Source organism: Prenolepis imparis, unplaced genomic scaffold, assembly GCF_030444845.1.
Source record: "Prenolepis imparis isolate NDT839.2.m4 unplaced genomic scaffold, iyPreImpa1.0 SCAF_4, whole genome shotgun sequence".
In the NCBI taxonomy this organism is placed as follows: domain Eukaryota; kingdom Metazoa; phylum Arthropoda; class Insecta; order Hymenoptera; family Formicidae; genus Prenolepis; species Prenolepis imparis.
In genome coordinates, this window is record NW_028141162.1 from 10,672,899 (window position 1) to 10,693,225 (window position 20,327).

At 37.2% G+C, this 20,327-nt stretch overlaps 3 protein-coding genes across 8 annotated transcripts; 2 read left to right on the forward strand and 1 right to left on the reverse strand.

The window, feature by feature from the left end:
- Window positions 1–51: 51 nt before the first annotated feature.
- Ate1 (arginyltransferase 1) lies at window positions 52–3,809 on the reverse strand. Of its 5 annotated transcripts, none has more exons than XM_083036780.1 (9): window positions 3,730–3,809; window positions 3,431–3,585; window positions 3,111–3,237; window positions 2,877–3,004; window positions 2,387–2,796; window positions 1,799–1,960; window positions 785–957; window positions 393–654; window positions 52–210 (listed from the first exon to the last, which is right to left on the reverse strand). In XM_083036780.1, the coding sequence occupies exons 2-9, from the start codon at window positions 3,525–3,527 to the stop codon at window positions 52–54; spliced, it is 1,518 nt and encodes a 505-aa protein (XP_082892906.1). In that variant the 5' UTR covers window positions 3,528–3,585; window positions 3,730–3,809. The 5 variants fall into 5 exon arrangements, with proteins under 5 accessions (XP_082892906.1, XP_082892912.1, XP_082892910.1 ...); XM_083036786.1 differs by adding an exon at window positions 1,219–1,374 and having other exon boundaries at window positions 3,431–3,802; XM_083036784.1 differs by lacking the exon at window positions 1,799–1,960 and adding an exon at window positions 1,219–1,374 and having other exon boundaries at window positions 3,431–3,802.
- A 333-nt stretch (window positions 3,810–4,142) lies between these two features.
- LOC145934887 (ARL14 effector protein) lies at window positions 4,143–5,019 on the forward strand. 2 transcript variants are annotated; one of them, XM_083035727.1, is made up of 3 exons: window positions 4,143–4,346; window positions 4,441–4,700; window positions 4,785–5,019. In XM_083035727.1, exons 1-3 carry the CDS (start codon window positions 4,287–4,289, stop codon window positions 4,876–4,878), a joined length of 414 nt encoding a protein of 137 aa, XP_082891853.1. In that variant the 5' UTR covers window positions 4,143–4,286; the 3' UTR covers window positions 4,879–5,019. The 2 variants fall into 2 exon arrangements, with proteins under 2 accessions (XP_082891853.1, XP_082891854.1); XM_083035728.1 differs by having other exon boundaries at window positions 4,143–4,338.
- Window positions 5,020–8,672: 3,653 nt separating this feature from the next.
- Window positions 8,673–20,042, forward strand: LOC145934886 (GTP-binding protein Di-Ras2). The gene is made up of 3 exons (XM_083035726.1): window positions 8,673–8,853; window positions 10,224–10,442; window positions 10,987–20,042. Exons 1-3 carry the CDS (start codon window positions 8,716–8,718, stop codon window positions 11,218–11,220), a joined length of 591 nt encoding a protein of 196 aa, XP_082891852.1. The 5' UTR covers window positions 8,673–8,715; the 3' UTR covers window positions 11,221–20,042.
- The last annotated feature ends 285 nt before the right edge of the window (window positions 20,043–20,327 follow it).

The window sequence follows — 20,327 nt, forward strand, 5'->3', positions numbered from 1 at the left end:
TAACTAAATTTTTAATTGTTCTAAGCAAATTTTATTGCTGTTTCAATTAAGTTAGCGATAGAGCAGCATGTTACACGCGCATGGCATTCCGACAAGGCTGGCATATTCCTTTATCTTGCTTTTCTCTTCCTGTGTTGATTGACACATTGTTTTTTCTTGTCCCTTGTATTTCTTGTACGGCATCACAATACGCTTGTGTAAAATCAGTACCTAAAAAGATGTTTCAATGATGAAATAACAAGAATTTTAACATACTATAATTAATACTAGAATTTAAACAATTTTACAACTTTAGTTTTATATTTTAATACCAAATGGATCACAAACTACATCATTGCATTTGCAAAAAAAAACCGTAATGATTCTTTATATTATTTCTTAGAAAAATATACCTCTCGAATGTCGATTACACCATCCTCATCAATTGCATCCAAATCATCATTCAAACGACTATATTTCACATTATCCAATTTAGTTAGACAGGGCTCTATATCGCACCACACATATGTTTCCGGGCATAGAAGTTTCGATGGTCGCATTTTGACTTTATATTGCATTTTCGGACATGTATGAATATAAAAGCCCATGTAATAGTATTTCAGATCGCTCACAACTTTATTAAGCTGTCTCGTTAAATAAATTTCTCGCAGAGAACTGGAAATAATAAATACATTTATTCAGAATTATAGCTATCCGCGAATGCAAAATGTATCGTAAAAATTTTAAATATTCGTTAAAAAAAAAAGAATAAATTTTGATTTCAATCCAGGACCTAAATACAAACCTAAAGGTTCCTAAAGAGAGTTGACTATATGCAGGATCGTAAAAAAAGTACACGCTCGAAATACATGAGGGCAAAATGTCTATTACTCCGACTGCTATTAATTCATTATCCAACCAATATTGCTCATGAAAAGAGCCGTATCCTTGAGGTGGTCCATTATTAGGTGTCCATTGCTTTAAAACATTATTTTATTATTTTAAGTGCTATTTCATTTTTATGTCGACTAAAATTAAGAGTAAAAATGTTAAATGACCAATTTAAAGAAATTATAGACTCTGCGCTTTCGTAAAATAGAAAACAATATATATAAATGTATTGATGTAATATAAATAAGTTAATATGCTTGTTCACTGTAACATATAAAAGATTCTCAAGGCAATTTTTCTCTAATGTTATTCGAGATTAAATACAAAGAGATTAGATACAAAGTGTACCTGCAAGGGACTTTTTACAAGAAAGTTAAAGAATGACGTTCGATCGCATTCCTCTGGTGGATCATTGTGAATCATCATTTGATATTTTTTATAAAGACTTGCGCTCTCATCAAAGGTACTAAGGAATTCGTCTGACATCACTCTCACCAATTTCATCTGATAAAGACATTTGTAGATGTGAAATTTGTGTAACATTTAGCTAATAAATAAAGTTGCGTCTGATATGAAAATTACTATTATGATTGTTAAGTAACAATGATGTGATCAAGTTTCCTGATTGATTAAAAATGAAGGTCCACTTTGCTCCAATCATGACATGGTAAAAAATAAAAAAAAATAAAAATTTAAAAGCGCATAGCCATTATGATTTCCAATATTATTCATTTACAAATAATTAATTTCATGTTAAATCTCTACGATTGTTTTTTTTTTTATATTTAGACAGTTCTGCATTAAGACATCTGAAACGATCTGCTGCATCTTATATCTCTGAAATTAGTTTTCATCTGAATTAGAGTCTAGTCTTAAAGCAGTTTCTGTCTAAGATTGAGATACCTTATACGCAACTGTATAAGATTACCTGTAAAGGTGACTTCACAAGAAATCTCGTGTATTGTTGTTCTGTAACCTTTTCAACCTGGTCTCCATGTATAGTGGTCTGATACTTTTTATAAACTTCATAAGACTTTTTTGAGGTGTTTAGGTATTCAGGACTCATTGGCGCAGTTCGAACTAATCTCAGCTTATAAAAATTATTAACTTAACACAAATCTGTCTATCAAGACAACAAAGCCAATAATTGTTACAATGAAAAATATAACTCTCTTTCTCGCGATGCGACCAGTTTATAATCGAATTATAAGATCATAAAGATTAAAGTGGTGAAAAAATAATATAGATAAATTTTATGATATAAAATAGTTAAATATATAAATATATTGTTGATCAATCCATTGAATTTCTAACATAAAGCATATTCAGCAAATATTTACTGCTATTATTGAATGTTTGTTTTTATTGTGTACTTTTAATGTGAAAAAAATATTGGAGAAAAGAGGACCATATCGTAAAAATGACATATAGAAATGAAAATATTTTATAATAAAAATCAGGAAACATCAGTAAAATAAATAATGATTTCCAAGTTTAATTGTTGATATTGTATTACCTCCAACTTTTTAAAACCAGTGTACACCTCCTCGAATAATTCCTCCAAAGTCTTAATATGATTCTGTTGTTTCTTTTCTTTCATGATACTTTCAATTTCACTTTGCGATTTACCTTGAGCCGACAACTTATTTTGCTTGCGTTCCAAACGTAACAGCTTTGCTTTCTTGCAACGCACTACATTAGTAATTTCGTTTCTAACATGCATCGTGCTTTTCCTTTCAGAATTTAATTGTTCTTGACTGTTCCTCGATACAGAAGTAGAGTTTGTTTGAGGTTTGGAATTTACTAAATCGACAGACAGTCTTCCACTAAGTTCATCGTCAACAGATGTAACATTGATATGAGATGCATTCTTTTCTGCTTTCTCTAAATACTTTGCATAATTGGATACTTCCTTATTATTTATATCTAACAATAAATATTATAAAAATGTTAGACAATTCTCACAAGTTATTATAAAACCCTCCTTAAAATTGTAAAGATTTTACCTATATTATCTTGTTGATCTTCACTTGCTCCAACATTATCGTTTGTTAATTCGTTTCTCAAAAATTTCGTCATACGCTTTAAGATTTTCTTTTGAGACTTTGATATTCTAAAGTCTAATGCTTCACATCTAAAAATAATAATTATTTATGCATAGTGCTCTAGTTATAATATCTTAGTCAGAGTAACAATTAAATAATCTGAAAGAACCTCAAATTGAAAAGAATATCACTCACTTTATGGTATATTGTGGACAGCAGGTTTGGTTCATAGTAGGTTTGTAACAATAACAGCCGCTTCGTCTCCATCCTCGCTCTATCAAGCTTTGGTAATCCTGCACCGTCAATGAATGCGCCCACATACCTGGTAATAAACAACAAATACATGTATAATAGGTTTTTCTATACAATTTGCAATAAACGAAACATTTATTTTATTGCGATACAAAATTTGCAATAAGAAATACATTTATTTGAAAATATTTTTAAGTGGCATGAAGATATCTGATATGAAGCAAAGCAAAGTGGGCTCCACGTTTAAATGTTTTTCCTCTCACCATGACTGAAGTTTGTATCGGGACCTTTGCAGTAACCGCATTTGTAGCCCTCGTGTTCCGCAAAATATTCAACAATACTATACGACTGCTTAGCCATTTCAATATATTAGTTGAATGAATCGTGCTCGGATAATTATCGTTTCTCTGCAATTAATCTAGAAGAACGTTGGACACATTGTGTATTTACTACAGTCCGATACTTTCGGATCGTCCTTAAAAATGTGGTGTAATTGTCGATTAAGAAATTCAAAAGAATCTTTTTCCCCGACCAATTTATGATCGTTCAATTCAATACGTACTTTCTTTAACTTCAACCTTTCACCTTTTACACGCTCGTTAAACTGTCAAACATAGCTGAATGAAGAATGAAGCTTTCAGTCATAATGCACGAATATCTAGATGCGATACGATACCTTTGAGTGAAAAGTTGATACACTTCTCTTGACGCTAACTTCGCTTCGAAGGAGTCGATGGACCAATCAGGGCGAAGAATCTAAAGCACATAGCGGCATAAAGGTGCCTTTTCATGCTGACGCTCGACGCTCATTTTTAGCGTCAAAAGACGTCACGTGACCAAAAATAAAGATACCAATTCGTCAATTTTGGTCACGTGACGTCTTTTGCCGCTAAAAATGAGCGTCGAGCGTCAGCATGAAAAGGCACCTTTAGAGTCGCTCGTCTATACACATTATTATATCTATGCTCTTGCGCATCCTGCAAGTTGCAAGTGCCAAACTTCAGACGAAAGCGGCTCTAGATCGCAAAGTGGTTATGTCCTTTATTTACTTTAAGCAAACGTTTAAAAATATAACATAAATATTTGCCATTTCGAGTTTAAAAGTCTTGCGAACGATAAATGGAGGGTACAACAAGCGAAAATGCATCGAGCAACCCGGCTCCTCCTCGTGGTGAGAGAGTAAGCAGCCAGCTGAGTCACGGAGAATTGTTTTGATTAAAGTAATCGCGAAAAAAAAAAAAAAAAAATTAATCGTTTCCAACTATATTTACAGAAAACTCGAGGCTCGAGGCAAAAGGCTGTGGATACTTTAAGCAAAAAGTTTCTGCGAAACTTCGATCCGGAACGCAGCGAGCGAGAGAAACGCAAGCTGCATCGTCGATTGTATCACAGTCACAGGAAGCATCTGTACGACGAGAAGGGTATCTTCATACGAACAGGGCACAATGTTTGCGATTGCTTGAACTTCGAGTGCCCCGGATGTCACTTTCCGTGTTCCAAGTGCTCTTCCCCAAAGTGCGGTCATGAATGCAGGTATTTTTTCATAAAGAGTTTCCATATCGAATGAAAGCCTGGCCTTTTTGTCGCGTAATTTATTTCCGAGTCGTCTATCGTCAGGAATAATCGCAAATGGGCCTACGACACTATTCAGTGTGAAGGAACTGAGCTTATGATAAAGAACTCATTGTTGAAAGAGCCTGCGGCAAAATGAGAACGATATACGTAATGATTAATCTCTAAGAATTGCGACTTGTAAGTATCTGCATATGAAATATCTTCGACAAGGGCTGAATTTTTATTCTCTATATATAAGGTGTAATTATATGATAAATAAAAAATTAATTTATCATAAGTTTGAAATGTACTATGTGCCACAAAAAAAATAGGATCGATGATCCTTCGATAACGCGGTCAAAAAATTTTTATATAAATTTTAATAATTAGCGCGTCACGTAAATTATTTTATATTATTTAAATCGAGTGACGTTGCGTTGACAACTGAAATTGTCTCGTGTAGGGGTATCGAAACGAATTCAATTCGACGACGTTAAATAAGCCACGCGCGTACAAATGACAATTCCAGCTCTACGATTGGCGCGAAAGATTTATTTCTGCATATCGGGAGATCGATTTCATCGAAATTTATGACGTTATCCATTTTTCGACACGCACGTCACTGCCGCGCATATGTGTGTGTATAGACGCGTCTACACATATACACGGAAGCGCTATTGATTTTCCGCGACGCTTTCGGCGTCGGTGCGCACGTTTTGCGCGCACACGCACACACACACACACACACACGAGACGCGCGCTTCGTTTTCATTTCCTAAAACAAGAAATCGTCCGAAATTCGCGTCGATCTGAAAGAAAGAAACGGAGAAGGAAGGAAAGAAACAGCGGGAAAAAAATACGGTCATATAAACGACTCGATCGCGGGGCGCGATCTCGTCGTCAGTTCGTACGTAAAAAGAAAAAAAAAAAAAAAGTGACACCCCGAAGTCCGAGCGAATCGTCGTCGGTGAATTTGACAGTCGCGCCGCGTCGAGGACGAGCGGGTCACAGGGGGTTGACGTTCGGGAGACGCGCTCCGTGCTAGTTTGCCGCGTCGGTCGGTTCGTCGCGATTCGTGACAGGAGTGTTGATCGACGAGGGAGAAAGAGAACACGCGAGAAAGTACGAGCGTCGTCCTCTCTGCTTTCGTGTCCGAGCGCACCTCGCCGCCACCGAAGTGGCGAACGCATAAATACGCGAGAACGCGCGAGTGACAGCCGCGAGGAAACGATCGTCGAGGCCTCTCCGTCGTCGTCGTCGTCGTCGGGTGACCGTCTGTGTGAGTTCGCGGCCGAACGTCGCGCGATCGAACGGGGTTCCTGGAACCGAAGAGGGAAGCTTCCAGGGTCTTCGGCCGTCAGCAGGTTTCGTTTCGGAGAATACATATATATATATATATATTTCTCTCATCCGCCCTTCGCCCTCTCTTTATCGTTCCCGTATCCAGGGCGATGCAGTTCGGGTCGTGACGAATTGTCGCGATCATCGAATTGTGACGGACGTCGCGTTACGTCGATACGACGATAATGATCGGGGGTTAGTGTTGTCGTCCCGCCTGGGTCTCTTCTTCTCGCGTTGCACGTTTCATTTTACCTTCGATGATACTTGTACACTCCGATTTGTGACGGTGTAGACTGTAAAGAAAAATTTTAAAAAATGGCATTATATCATGAGTATATCATATTTATAAAATATGTACGCGCGAATCTTCCAAGTGTCTCTCTCCCTGAATTCTCAAGCTTCAACAAATCTTAATTTGAATCGTCATCCCGATGACTGTCAAGTTGACAGTGTCAACGCAATTTTCAATTTCTAAAGACGTTCTCCTTCGAATCTTTGCAACGTCTATGTGAAAATTCTGTCATTAAAAGACCACTTGGCAACGCGAATTGTCTAATGAAGATGTGATGTAATTCGGAACGAATCAATCGCTCGGAAATGAAATACATAATCGTCGTGTAATCCATGATATTGTACGATGTTGCAAACTCGCGCGATTTCAATGATAACGAAAATTACAGGGGATGGAAGTCGACGGGATCGATTGGGATAATCGTTACAACATCGGGGGGGGGGGGGTAAATATGGAACAGACACATACATACATACATACATACACACCTACGACCACAATCTTCTACTATATATTATAAATATTTCTGAACGATATTTATATCGGGTATATATATATGTATATATAATAGTCGTATCTAAGGGTCGTTAGTTTCACTATTGGAGAATATTTCAGGGCTCCGTTGTGCAATTACCCTGATTGCTCCTGTAATTTTGGTGAATTTACGTTTCGATGTCACACACCGTATACGATTAGAGAACCGTCCTTATTTCTGCCAATGCAAATACAAATGATAGGCAAGGTGTATTTAGCATCTGTATACATCGAAAATGAATTTTACCGAAATTGCTCGCCGGTGTTTGCTCGGAAAATTCCAGTTTCGTTTAATTCACAAATCGTTTTCGCATCTTCCATTCGAGCGGACAAATTTCACAGAAAAAGAGAGAAAATCACGTTTTTTTTATTAATTAACTCTTATATCTTTTAATCTTAAATATTAGATGTATTAATCGAAATTTTTGATTGCTCTACATAATATTTTGCTATTTTTAATCATATGTGTAACATATTTTCAGAATATTTTTTATTTAAATCACAAAGAAATTTAATTTTTTTCGAATATTATCTTTGAATAAGACTTGTCAAATCTATTCATTTTCTGTATTATAATTGCATTTTCTGTACTCTTTACATCTTTTTTTTTCTTCTCACTCTACAATTTATTGATTACTACTTTATTTTAAATACTTATTTAATTTTTATTTGCACAAATTGCAAGAGAACACACAATTATGACAAATGAATTCGATTTCTTTCAACTTTAGCTTCTTAACTATCCTTTAAAACAAGTTTTATATTTACTTAAAAAAATATATATATATATTCGTAAAAAGTAGAGAAATGAAGGAGAAAAAAGTAGGATATAGAAGACGCAAGTGAAACGGACAGACTTTTCGCGGACGGTGCACATGGTCGCATCGCTTGCGAAAGAAAGGAATGATTTTGTCCCTCTTAAAATTGCATTATGTATACACCACGCATCTTTTACATATTTGCGGAGTAAAATAAATATTTTTATATATTGTAGGAATAAATAAATATAAATTTAAAAATATTGCGGAAGAGAAGAGAGAGATATCGAGAAGAAAGCGCACAGATAGCGAGAGAACAGACCCTGAGCATAAGGCTGTGTAGGAGGAAGGGACCACATGCGGTAGAATGCGGCTTCGTGGGTGTCGTCATCGGAGAGTTATACGTCACGAGATACGCGCGGAAGGACGGACGGATGTAACCTTTCACGGGTTCAGATTATTAACCGCGTGGGCGAAGCGCGGAAGGAGATCCATGGCATGCGCATCATTTATACGGGGTGTTCCAGGACCACCGGATGTTCCTTTACGGTGCACAGAGTTGCTGAAGATTCGAAGACGATTCTTCCTCGGCGAAGGGATATCGAGACGCCCGAAATGTTTGAGCCAAGCTTTGAGAAAGGAGAAGAGATGTTCGATTATAATCTCAAAATTGAGATTTTACTTTCACGAGGATTTAATTTACGGATTAATTACAATTAAAGCAGTCGGAAAGATTTGTAAAGCCGAAGCGAGATGTCTTATGCGATATCTTCATCGAGGAAAGATCGTCTTCTAATTGGTCGATTAAAGGGACATCAGAGGGGGTGGTTCTGCGGGACACCTAGTACAGCTTTTGCGTGTCGTGCGACAGGTCGAGCGGTGATCGGGGGTTGCGAGGAGAAGAGGTTCGCGAAGAGTGGTCGTCCCGTACACACACTCTCGCTCTCCCTTCCTTCCCTTCCCGCGCCCACTCACTCACCCCCTTTCCCCCGTCGTCTCTCTCGCTCTCTCCGTGCGCAAGGGACCCCGAGCATCGGGGGTTTACGTTGCCGGGACGGCAGATGTCAGGATGCCGGAGCAGAGCAACGACTATCGCGTGGTCGTGTTCGGGGCGGGCGGCGTCGGCAAGAGTTCCCTCGTGCTGCGTTTTGTGAAAGGGTCCTTTCGCGAGTCCTACATACCGACCATCGAGGATACTTATAGACAGGTAAGCGTGACTTGGCCACGACGTATACATAGTTACAATCCACCAAATTTACATATTTTTCACAGTCGGCGACGATTTTTTTCTGACAGTTAATTTAATTTACTTAGAGATAGTGATTACGTGTGTTGGGGATGAACGAAAAATTTAACTCTTCTGCTTCTCTGTCTCTTTTCTTTTTCTCGCGATAGGAACGAGAATTAACGAGATCGTGTGAATAAAAAATTATGGCAACCGCAATGTATCGATGTATCAATACATGCTGCGTACTAGATTCTCGAAAATCTCTGGAAAAATTAATCAAACGTCTTTGCTATACGGTACCTACATATCGCCGTAAATTATAGATCGGATTCCGTCGTTATTCCGTAAATTATAGATGGTGTAAAACAGGCTTTACGCGGTGTCGGACGCTACGTAGATAGTAGTAATTTCCGCGTCGAAAATTTAACGATTAATCGAATGTCCTCGTGTCTCGCACGCGCACACCGTGGGATTGCGATAACTTTGTCATTTACGAATTTAATATTTCCATTCGTATCCGGCCAATAATATGCATATACGTAACGAATAAAGACATTAAATTTACAAACGATTCGCGATTGCAACATCGAGAATATCTAAAGCATGCAGTAGTAGTAGTGATGTATAGTCATAGTAAAGTAGAATTAGCGCTTTATAATAATGTATGCTAATCGGGAAATATAAGTTAAAAGCACACATCGCACGTGTTATGATAGTTTTATGTTTCGTAAAAGAGAAATAGGGAGAGAGAGAGAGAGAGAGAGAGAGAGAGAGCGAGAGCGCATCGAATCATAAAGTAAATTAATTAAATACTGCAATACATGGTACGAGGTAATAATAAGGAGCTTTATCGCATAAATTCTGCATACTCTGACGCTGTTTATAGAAAATTGAGATTTTTGTGTAACGCTATTCTCATCGATTACGCATAGATGTAAATTTGCACACACGTCAAGTTCTGATTATTCATAAGTAAGTCATAACTTCGCAACATCATTCATCATCTCTACATATATATTATATAATATAATATTATAATATATAATATTAATATATAATATTAATATATAATATTATATAATATTATATATATATATATTATAAATTAAAAGAAACATACGTTGCAACAAAAATACAGTAACGATGCTGGTGGGACTCTCGCTGTGTGCGCGACGAGAAGTGTCGTATCAAAATAAAATCGCGCGGGACTCGAAGATGATTTACGACTCGACTCGACTCGACTTCGATTTCACGATGAATAAAATCGGGATCAAAAATCGATGGAGAGTCGAGCCGTTCGGATCGAGTCCGTCGCGATCAACGGTATGACCGTGTGTACGGTATTTCAGGTGATAAGTTGTGACAAAAACATATGCACACTTCAAATTACGGATACAACGGGGTCCCATCAGTTTCCCGCTATGCAGCGGCTCTCCATAAGCAAGGGTCACGCCTTCATCTTGGTGTACTCGGTATGCTCCCGGCAAAGCCTCGAGGAGTTACGACCAATCTGGGCCGTGATAAGGGAGCTCAAGGGCCAGGATATCTCGCAGATACCCATCATGTTGGTAAGAACTCGCCACTCGGCCCCTTCATTTCTTTCGGCTCTATGAATTTCACTTCTAGATACCAAATTAATTCCTGACTACCTCTATTGATTTTTTTTATATATCCGACTTGTTCTATATACCTGAGAGAATAGTTCTTGAACGCGATATTATTTCCCCGCGTCGATTCGATAACGAATACTCGCGTAAAGCTTACAATCATTGCGATGTGTCTCCATTTAAAATTTTACAACTCTATTATTTGTTATCTATCTTTATAAATTAAAAAAGAATTCATTCATCCATACATAATACAGCGATGTTTTCGTCGTTTTAAATTGGACGATTAAATCCAGATATTAAAGGGGGGTTAATTTCTTTTTTCATTGAAAAATTTATCTAAAAATCTCAAAATTATATAAGATTAACTTTCAAATACCTTTCACGAGGAGAAAAGAAACTTTTGCACGAAAAACGATTTTTTTTTTAATCTTCTTTCGCAAAAATTTCGTGTCTCCGTTTTCCTTTGAACGTCGAACTACTTAGCGGTACCATCCACACTCAGGTCGGGAACAAGTGCGACGAGAGCCTGTCGGTGCGCGAGGTGTCGATGAGCGAGGGCGCGGCCGAGGCGGCTAATTGGGGCTGCGGCTTCCTGGAGACCTCGGCCAAGACGAATCACAACGTGGACGCCCTGTTCCGAGACTTGCTCACCCTCGAGAAGAATCGCTCGGTGTCGTTACAGCCTGTGCAGAGTAACAACGCTATAAGACTCAAGGAGAAGTGTGCCGTTATGTAAAAATCCGTCATGCTGATCGCGCGTTGTATCGTATATATATATGTATATCGGCGCGATCGACACATACATACACACCGGCGACGATTCTCGGCGAGGTGCTTCCGGTATATATACGTTCTGGGGAATCGTTACTTTTCGAGAGAGACGGGGCCTCGCCGATCCGGTCTGATAATCCCGACTAGATTCGCCAAAACAAACGAAGGGGGACGACTTATTAGCGACTTAAATCCCTGCGGCTTCCGTCTGTCGAGAACCCGTTAAAGTTTTACCGTATATGGCGTATCGTATTCGTATACGTTCGTGACAAAGGCGAACCTAGAAACGAAAATATCTCCGCGAAACTTCGAATTCTAGAAATAATTTTCTAAGAATCCTTGAGAGAGAGAGAGAGAGAGAGAGAGAGAGAGAGAGAGAGAGAGAGAGAGAGAGAGATTTAGAATTTCGAATTCTAAGAATCTGGGTTAATTTGACGGTTTAATTCAGCCGACGAGAGGAGGGCGAGGGTATTTTTATTCGACGAACGAAGGGGAGTTCCTCGAATACGTGTGTGCGCGTTGCTCGTCGATGAGGGGGGTGTGAGCTAGCTTTCTTTTTTTTTTACTTTAAGTTTAATACTTTACGCAGTAGACCGTTTTGTTCCGCGTATGATTCCTCTCTGTGCTTGAAACCGACAAATTATTCGAGTTCCCTGCTCTTGTTTTTCTCGACTCCGCCACGGGAATCGTCCCGCGGTAATCTCGATCTGCCACGAGAGCGTCATCGACAAATGCGACGATATCATTTTTTATTATCTCCGAAAATAAGTCGCGCGTTTTCGCTGTTTCTGACACACGGGAAGAGCCTGGTGTTAATTATAATATATTATACTTGTGCAACACAAATATACCGATCATTATACCACACACGACATATCATCCTAAATAAATAGTAAATAATAATAAAATTCTGATATTTTATAGGAAAAATTTTTTAATTTTAATTTTTATAGAAGAGATTTATACATGCGTATTATTGCAAGGGATGTAATTTACCGGTCACGTATTTTTTCAAAAAATTTTTTGCATAGATATATATATTTTTTTCAATTTAAATATTTAATTAATATTTTTATAGATAAAATAAAATAAGCATGTGTATGTGGGATTGATTGTGATAATGATAATATGTAAAATGTATTAAAAAAGTTTATAATAATTGACAAATTAATTCATCGGGATATATATCGTAGCAACAAAGCCCGAATTTTATCGCGATTCTTACAATCGCTTCTTGTTATAATTAACTCTTTCAAGCTCTTCGTCTAACAATAGCGGCAGGTAATTAGTAATTTGTCAATAATCTCTTGTTTATACGCAGCGCCGAAAAGACCCCGATGATTAGCATCGTGTGAAACGAACGCGAAGCTAATCTCGAGCTTGCTTTAACGATAGTCGATTATCAGAATAATCGTTTGCGGAATCGTCGCTCTCTTCGCAATTTTTACAAATTCCTTTTGCATACGGATAAGCAACGAATTGTTATGGAAGATCGACGGATGCTATATAGGCGCAATTTGTTCGCGGGTTTTAGCACTCGAGTTTTCTTCGCTAAATCGCTCGCAATCTGTTTCGAGACGGTCTACGGCAAAGGGCAACCGCGTATAATGTTAAACGCTTCCCTTTTTCGAGGATTGATTTATTGGATCCATTAGATACAATGTATATATATATATGTATATGTGTACATATATATACATATATGTATGTATGTATATCAATTCAGTAAACTATACTGAATGCGAAAAATATATGAATTCGGTAAAATATATTGAACTAGAAGCGAACGCGCGTAAAACGTAAATTCAGAAAAATATTTATGTTGAAAAAAAATCAATAAAAATATACCGAAGAGATTATTGTAGGAATAATCATTATCGAACATGGATTCATAGTGAAATATACTGAAAAATAGAAACTTGCGTAGAATGAAAATTTTAAAAAGGGAATTTTAATTCGAGAGGCCATTCTACTACATGTCCGTAGACTGTCTCAATTTAGCGAATGCGCTAAATCGATAATAGTAGTCGCGATGGTGCTCTTCCATGAAAAATCCGCAATGCTCCGCAATCCGAGACTACCGCATGACGATTAAGGGAATTGGTGTAATGCGCGCGCGTCAAAATTTTTTTTCGCAAAGACGAGAGAGAGTGCGAGATTGAATGAGAGAGAGGGAGAGGAAGAGAGAGAAAGAGAAATAGTGTACATGCAAATGATGACGAACAACAAGTAGATAAGAATTGTTACGAGATTGGTTTTTGTTGAATAGTTGTAAGAGAATTTTGTAATAACTATGCTAATTAGAATTATGAAACAACAGACATACACATACAATACTATATACCCACACGCAGATGCAAGTTGTGTTAACATACATCATTATGCGTGCAGGTTCACATACACACACATACACATGCATATATATATATACACACAAATACGCGTAGGCACAGATCTGTTGACGGACGCATCGCAAGAGAGATTACGAGATTGTAACTATACATGCGATTATACGAGTTACACACGTTTTCCATATCGACGCAACGTTTTTAATGTTTTTTTTTCCATGGATAGATCGCATTCGAAAACATTTTTAGACGTTCCTACGGAAAATTTCTAACGAACGTAGATAATTAGCGAGTAATTATACACGTTTCCACGAATCCTTCCACCCCCGTTTTCCGCCTTTTCGCAGCGCAGAATCGTTGAACGTGTCCATAATTTCCTTCGTGTGTCGCGGCTACCCTTATCAACCCCTTTTACGGATATATCAAGATAGAACCGAAGAGCGCTTCTTCCTCCTCGATGTTCCTCAACCCCGACGTCGCGACGTCGTCGATGTCGATCGATGTTAATACCCCGTCGCGCCGAAGCTAACGATGATGTTGATAATGACGATGATGATCCGCCTGCACTTGAACGCGTCTCGACTACCAGCTCCGTGTTTGAAGGGCCGTATTTATAGTCGACGGTACTCGAGTGGTGTCTCGAGGGTATATCGAGTGATGAGCATACAATGAATTTAAAATCGAACAGGTACATTCATATATATATATATATATATATATATATATATATATATATATATATTCGCGTCCTCGGAATAATATCGTCGCGATCGAGAATTGGAATTTGATTTTTTCAAACTTGAATAAAATGCAGATTTTAAAATAATATATCCTCAATTCATTAGCTTTTTTTTTATATAATTTTGCATCTCTCTCTAAGTAAATCTTTTTTTACTTTCTTCCTTTCGATTTATATTATACGACAGTTTCATTCATTTTATAATGTACTTCTTACTTCTTACTTTCTATAACGCTTTGAAATAAAATCTTATTCAATTCCTTATCGTTGCTCCATTTATTATTGTCTAACTATGTTATATATTATAAAATACGGTCGTGAGAGATTGTCGCGAAATCGACGGATAGGTAATGACGTCCGCGAAATGTAGCTGGTCGGCGATCTGACTCGAAATTGGAAATCTCTCTTTGAATAAGTCGACAATACATTCCCAACCAGGTCGGAGCGTCAGCTGTTGGCAACATCAATGCCATCAATTACAGATCATCGATGCATCGAAGCGAACCGAGGCTAGAAATGGTTATTGAAGGTATTACGATGAATATCGTCATAAGTATTGATGAGTATCGTTAGAAATAAAAGTCAAACTAATATATGCAGTTTATAACTTATATATCCCTCATTTGTGTAAAAATATATGACTTGCGAATATAATAGCGATGAATGAAGAAAATTCAAATTGAGATCGAGCAATTTATTTTACAAAGAAAAGAGACTGTCACAGTAATTTTGAAAAGATAATATCAAGAGATAAAAAATACTGCCCATACTTTACTAAAAGTTTATATGATATCTCGACTAACTTTGTTAATTGTCGAATTATCGTTTGCCATTCCTAGTCGCGGCAAACACGCTGTTCGAAGCCTCGTTTTCTTTTACATATCTAAAAAAAAAGGACTCGGATTATCCAACGAATTATATGTAAAATCATCCGACGATTCATCTCGCGGCGCTCTCGTGTCCCAGCATCCGCGCGGAGAAGAAAACGAATTGAGGGATGGGGAATTTATTCCGCGATATTACGAATTCCTCTCCGCGGAGAGAATCACGGATTGGCTTTGAGGTAACTCGAAGGTATTCGATCTCGTGGAAGTGGATTCCTGTCGCGATTCGTTCTGATTCACCTAATTTTCATCTCGACCTCTATATCCCCTCTAGCTTCTCGGCTCATTTTGGAGACTCCGGCTTGTATTTCCGGCGGAACGACAACTCTCAAGCTTTAAGGGACGAATCCCTTCCCTTCTGTCGATCGTGTAATTATAAACGAAACGACAAAGTGTCTCATATCTCGTTACTACGAAATAAATAAACGCGCTGAAAACGAGATCGTATTCGTATACGTTGTATACCACTTATACGTACATAGTTGTGTATATTATATCGCTATACTATGATTATTAGGCGTGCTTCACTTTACTTATTCATCTAGAATCTAGATAATTATCGCCATTATCATCGTACTCGATATTCCAGCATGTTTCCGCGCGTATAAATAAATCGAATACGGTAAACGCCCGGTTCTTCCGCACGATCTGACACTGATTTGTACGCGTATTACAATTTCTCATCTCGAATTCATTGTTTATTATCACGATTCGACGGGACGCGATATTATTAGCGTTCACCATATTCGCCGAGAGGCGTGTTATTGCCAAAGTTGTATAATTTTGCGGAAAGAGGTGTATGTCTACCTCTTTCCAAATTTTCCCGACGACAGAAAGGAACGGTGATCTCTCCCAATCTCGGCGCCGATCCTTTTTTTTACGAGGACACTGTTTACTAAACGATAATGTATGCCGTATAAAGGAAAAAAAAAAAAAAAAACGTAGCGTATAACGTGTTTAATAATGATCGTTAATAATCCGCCTGAGAGAGAACTCCTAAATGTAAATTGTATATAAAATTTTCTATATTCAGATATATCCCAATATATAAATATATACAAAATCTATACACATTCTCACACACACATGTACGTACCTATTATTATACTAGTAGAAGAATAATAGTCGGAAGAGTGATTTTTTCCAGGCGTAGGTATATCTCTCGATTCCAGCAGCAAGATGCAAGTCAAAGAAGGCACACATTCGCCGCTACTTTTTAAATCACTTGTTATCAGATTGGTCGATCGATTGCGCGCCACACGTAGCATTTATCCTGTAATGAATAGGAGAGACACCATACAATTAGTAGAATAAAATATATATCAAATACGAACACACATTCAGCATACACATCTAGCACACCACACATTGACACACATAAATTATACGTAACATATATTGTGTGTATGTGTGTGTGTATTGTGTATGTGTGTGTGTGCGCGCAGATTTCGTCACAAAGGTCTACGTGCATACCTTTATATAGGAAAAGTGCGAAAGTATCGTTTTCTAGTGGCTACGCTTAGCTGTTGAAAATGTTTATCTGTTAGCTGAGGGGGGAAAAAGTAGGCTAATCGTTGTTTTGAGATATACATATATAGATAATTAAGAAAACGCAACGGCTTCTCATCGATTCCAACACTTTCTTGCAATTTTCTCACGATAAAAGTAGAGAGAGAAAAAATGGGCCGATGTAGATTTTTGAGACTAAGTAGGTAGATTATATATGTATATGCAAGAGTATCTTCTTTCGATTTCTAGACTTTTCACTAACACAAATCGATTTCTCTTTAATGAAAATGTCAAAATATCGCAAGCGTAGAATTTAGAAAATTAACGAAGGCAAGAGAATAATCGTGGGCGTTGAAAAAAATCGGGGTTGTGTTTATACTCTGTTAAAGGAAAGAAAGGGCCAAGAGAAGTAAGATATTTCATTGAATAAATGTTCGAGCAGTTAACTTTCGATAATAGAATGTTGTCGGGGAAAATACAACTTCCGATCGAACTTTTGCTTTAGAGACAAATCGACCGACAAACTCTCGCCGAAGCATTCGCAGCGGAAATCGCCTGGGATACTCTCTGTATATAGATATAATAGATTCAAATATCCAATATAGAATCTCGTCGAGGGCGAGACAGAGATATTACAAAATCGAGCTTCAAAGACGACAAAAAAAGGAAAGAGAGCAAGAAAGAAAAAGAAAGAAAGGGGCAAATTTACGAGGAGCTGGTGAATATATAAAATTAAAAAAAGATGAACACGCTATCCTCTTAATTTTTGGGGCCAATTGGTGTGAAGGGGAAAGACACGCGTACGTGTACATTTGTTATTATCATATTATTTTCGCCATGGAGAAAATTTCTCTTATTCGAATCGCCGGATCGATGAGCGAAACTCTGTCAACTACTAATTTGTAAATACTTACAATTAAAATTGAATCAGTGATGGCGGTTCTCTCCTAATAGTTTATTCAAGACTTTATCGTAGACGCTTTCTTCTTTCTCTGCAAAAGGGGTGCCTCGCACTTTCCCGCAGCTAACACTGTAATTAGGAAGAAAAAAAGTCAGGCTTCTTTTTCACAGAAGTGAGATCGATGATCGAAGCACCGTGCCATATGTAACGTACATCGAGATTAGGAATTCTCTTATTGTGCGAGGGCAATGAGACGAGAGGGTGTGATAGAGAATATACAGATACACACATACATATACATGCACACACACATATGCATACATCAGATGACGAAACGAAATACATAACGCATCGTGTGATTGCAACAGTAGCCGAAGTATAAGAGTATAAGGATCTCGAATGATATTATACGCTTCGTTGACGTAACGCAATGCGCGTATCTCAACGATATCGAATCTGATGCTGCTTTATTAGGGAGTTTTGCAATATGCTGTATCTCGAATACGATAAACGTCGCAACTTGACTTTCATATTGTATATTGTTACGTATTAATCATCATTATAAGCGTTATGATAAAAATGATCATTGTAAATAATAATTATTGTGTCAATTATATATGCATTGATTATTAATCTTTATATTCTTATTTTAATTATCACTCATTGAATTCGTTCTACAATTTTTTCTTTAAATATACAAAAATCATTTGCTTCATTAAAATATCTATGTTTGTGCTGAGAACAACTATATCATGAATAAATTTATTAATACATACAAAATCTACACGACATCGAGCGTTTAGCGTATTCCAAATACGTTTTATTGCAAAAAGTCTTCATTATCGTTCGACGTGATAATTAAATACGTACTTCCGTATGAAATCCGACCCGGAGCGTCGTTCGACAAGTGTGCATTGCGGATACGCACGCATCCTTCCTAAATTTCTTCGCACAAATAAACAAAGTAACGACGACAACGTTAGTGTAACTTACGACGGACCATATCAATGAATCATATCAGCAAACGAAAAAAAAAAGAAAAGAAAGAAAGGAGGATATCCTCGATTGTGCGTACCCGAGGCGAGATGTGAGTTTTCGACATGTGCTTTTAAATGCAACGAGCTCCCCTGTACAAAAGTATCGGCACGATTGCGAGCGATCGTTCCTGCTGCTAACTTACGTTACATTCGTCGAGGGAAATTCGTACATGCTAGTTTTATTTTGTATAGAAATCTTTTTAGACGAAGCTCGTTCTTTCAAATAATCTCATACTTATTTATAATGTATGTAAAAAAACTTTTGAATTAAGAGATTTTTTTACATTAAAATTTTCTATCGTCTAATAAAATTGCAAAGTATAGACTCGCTTATAGAGAGAAGATATAAATGCAGCGAGAATTTAAAAATTATAAGTACGAATTTGCCTTGACGCACGTTTGCTTAGGCTTAAGCTTGCCATAAGTGATAATTTGTTAAAGCAACTTCCTTCATAATCTTTGTTAATCGCGCGACGAAATGACATACAACGCTTTATTGCGAATCACTTCCCGCGAGCCCGATGTAAAATCGAGAAGTGTGAATTAATAAAAGTAATAATAGACACGATATATAAAGGAGACACGAATAGAGAGGAAAATCGCGCGTGTAGAACGAATTTAAATGATTAAGCAGGAGTTACTTAACGAGAAGCCTTTCAAACTGAAAAATACTAAGTTGAATGAGATAAACGAGAGATTGAAATATCATTAGTTTCATATATATATATATATATATATATATATATATATATATAAAATAATTTCATTAATATTACATAATTGCGAAAAGAATCTGTTGCTCCTCTTAATATCTCTTTTTTCCGAGAATAAAATGTCAAACGTTCATATAATCCAGAGTTTTATTTAAGACTCGAAACGTAGATTTATTTCGAATTACAAGTTATTCCACTTTAGGACCGTCTAAAGTGACAGCTCTTAATTTCTTTCGAAATTATCGACTCGAAAGTATCGGTTTTTTTTTTGCGACGTCATTGAGATCAGAATTTCAAAGTTTGAAAGGCTTTTTTTAGCTGCTGAGCTGGAAAAACAACCGAGCGCTTAATGACGTGAAAAATTCTCTCACGCGCATTAAGGACACGCGAGGAAGACGAAGCGAAGCGGAAAATCGCGCGCGTTGCCACTCTCTGTACACGCTCCACACACACGTTTCCACACAATTATTGCGAGAGTGCACGTAGAGAATGGCGCAAAAGGATGTCTAATTATCTATTTAAATAAGCGACCAATACACGCTGGAATAAATAGGCTTGTTATTGCGACGAATTTGCTCATTCATTATCAACCGACAAATCGTTTACCAGCTACGAACCTGTACTCGTGAGAATTAAACGATCTTGATTCTTGGCAATTCGCTTGTTTCTATCGGATTATCCTACTCAGCGTCCATTTTTCCGTCCTTGAATCCTCGCTTGATTTCTACAAAAAAAAATAGAGTTAGATTCATGTGCAATAAATTATGTAATAAAACGAAATTGCTATCATCTTTAGAGAATTTGTAGTTATTCTACAATTTAATCTTTTTGACTTTGATCTCTGTTCTTGACAGAGGCCTTCTTGAGAACAAAAAAATGTATGCTGAGAAATTTAAAAACATTACATCATGTTACATCGTGTAACACAGTCGAGTAACACT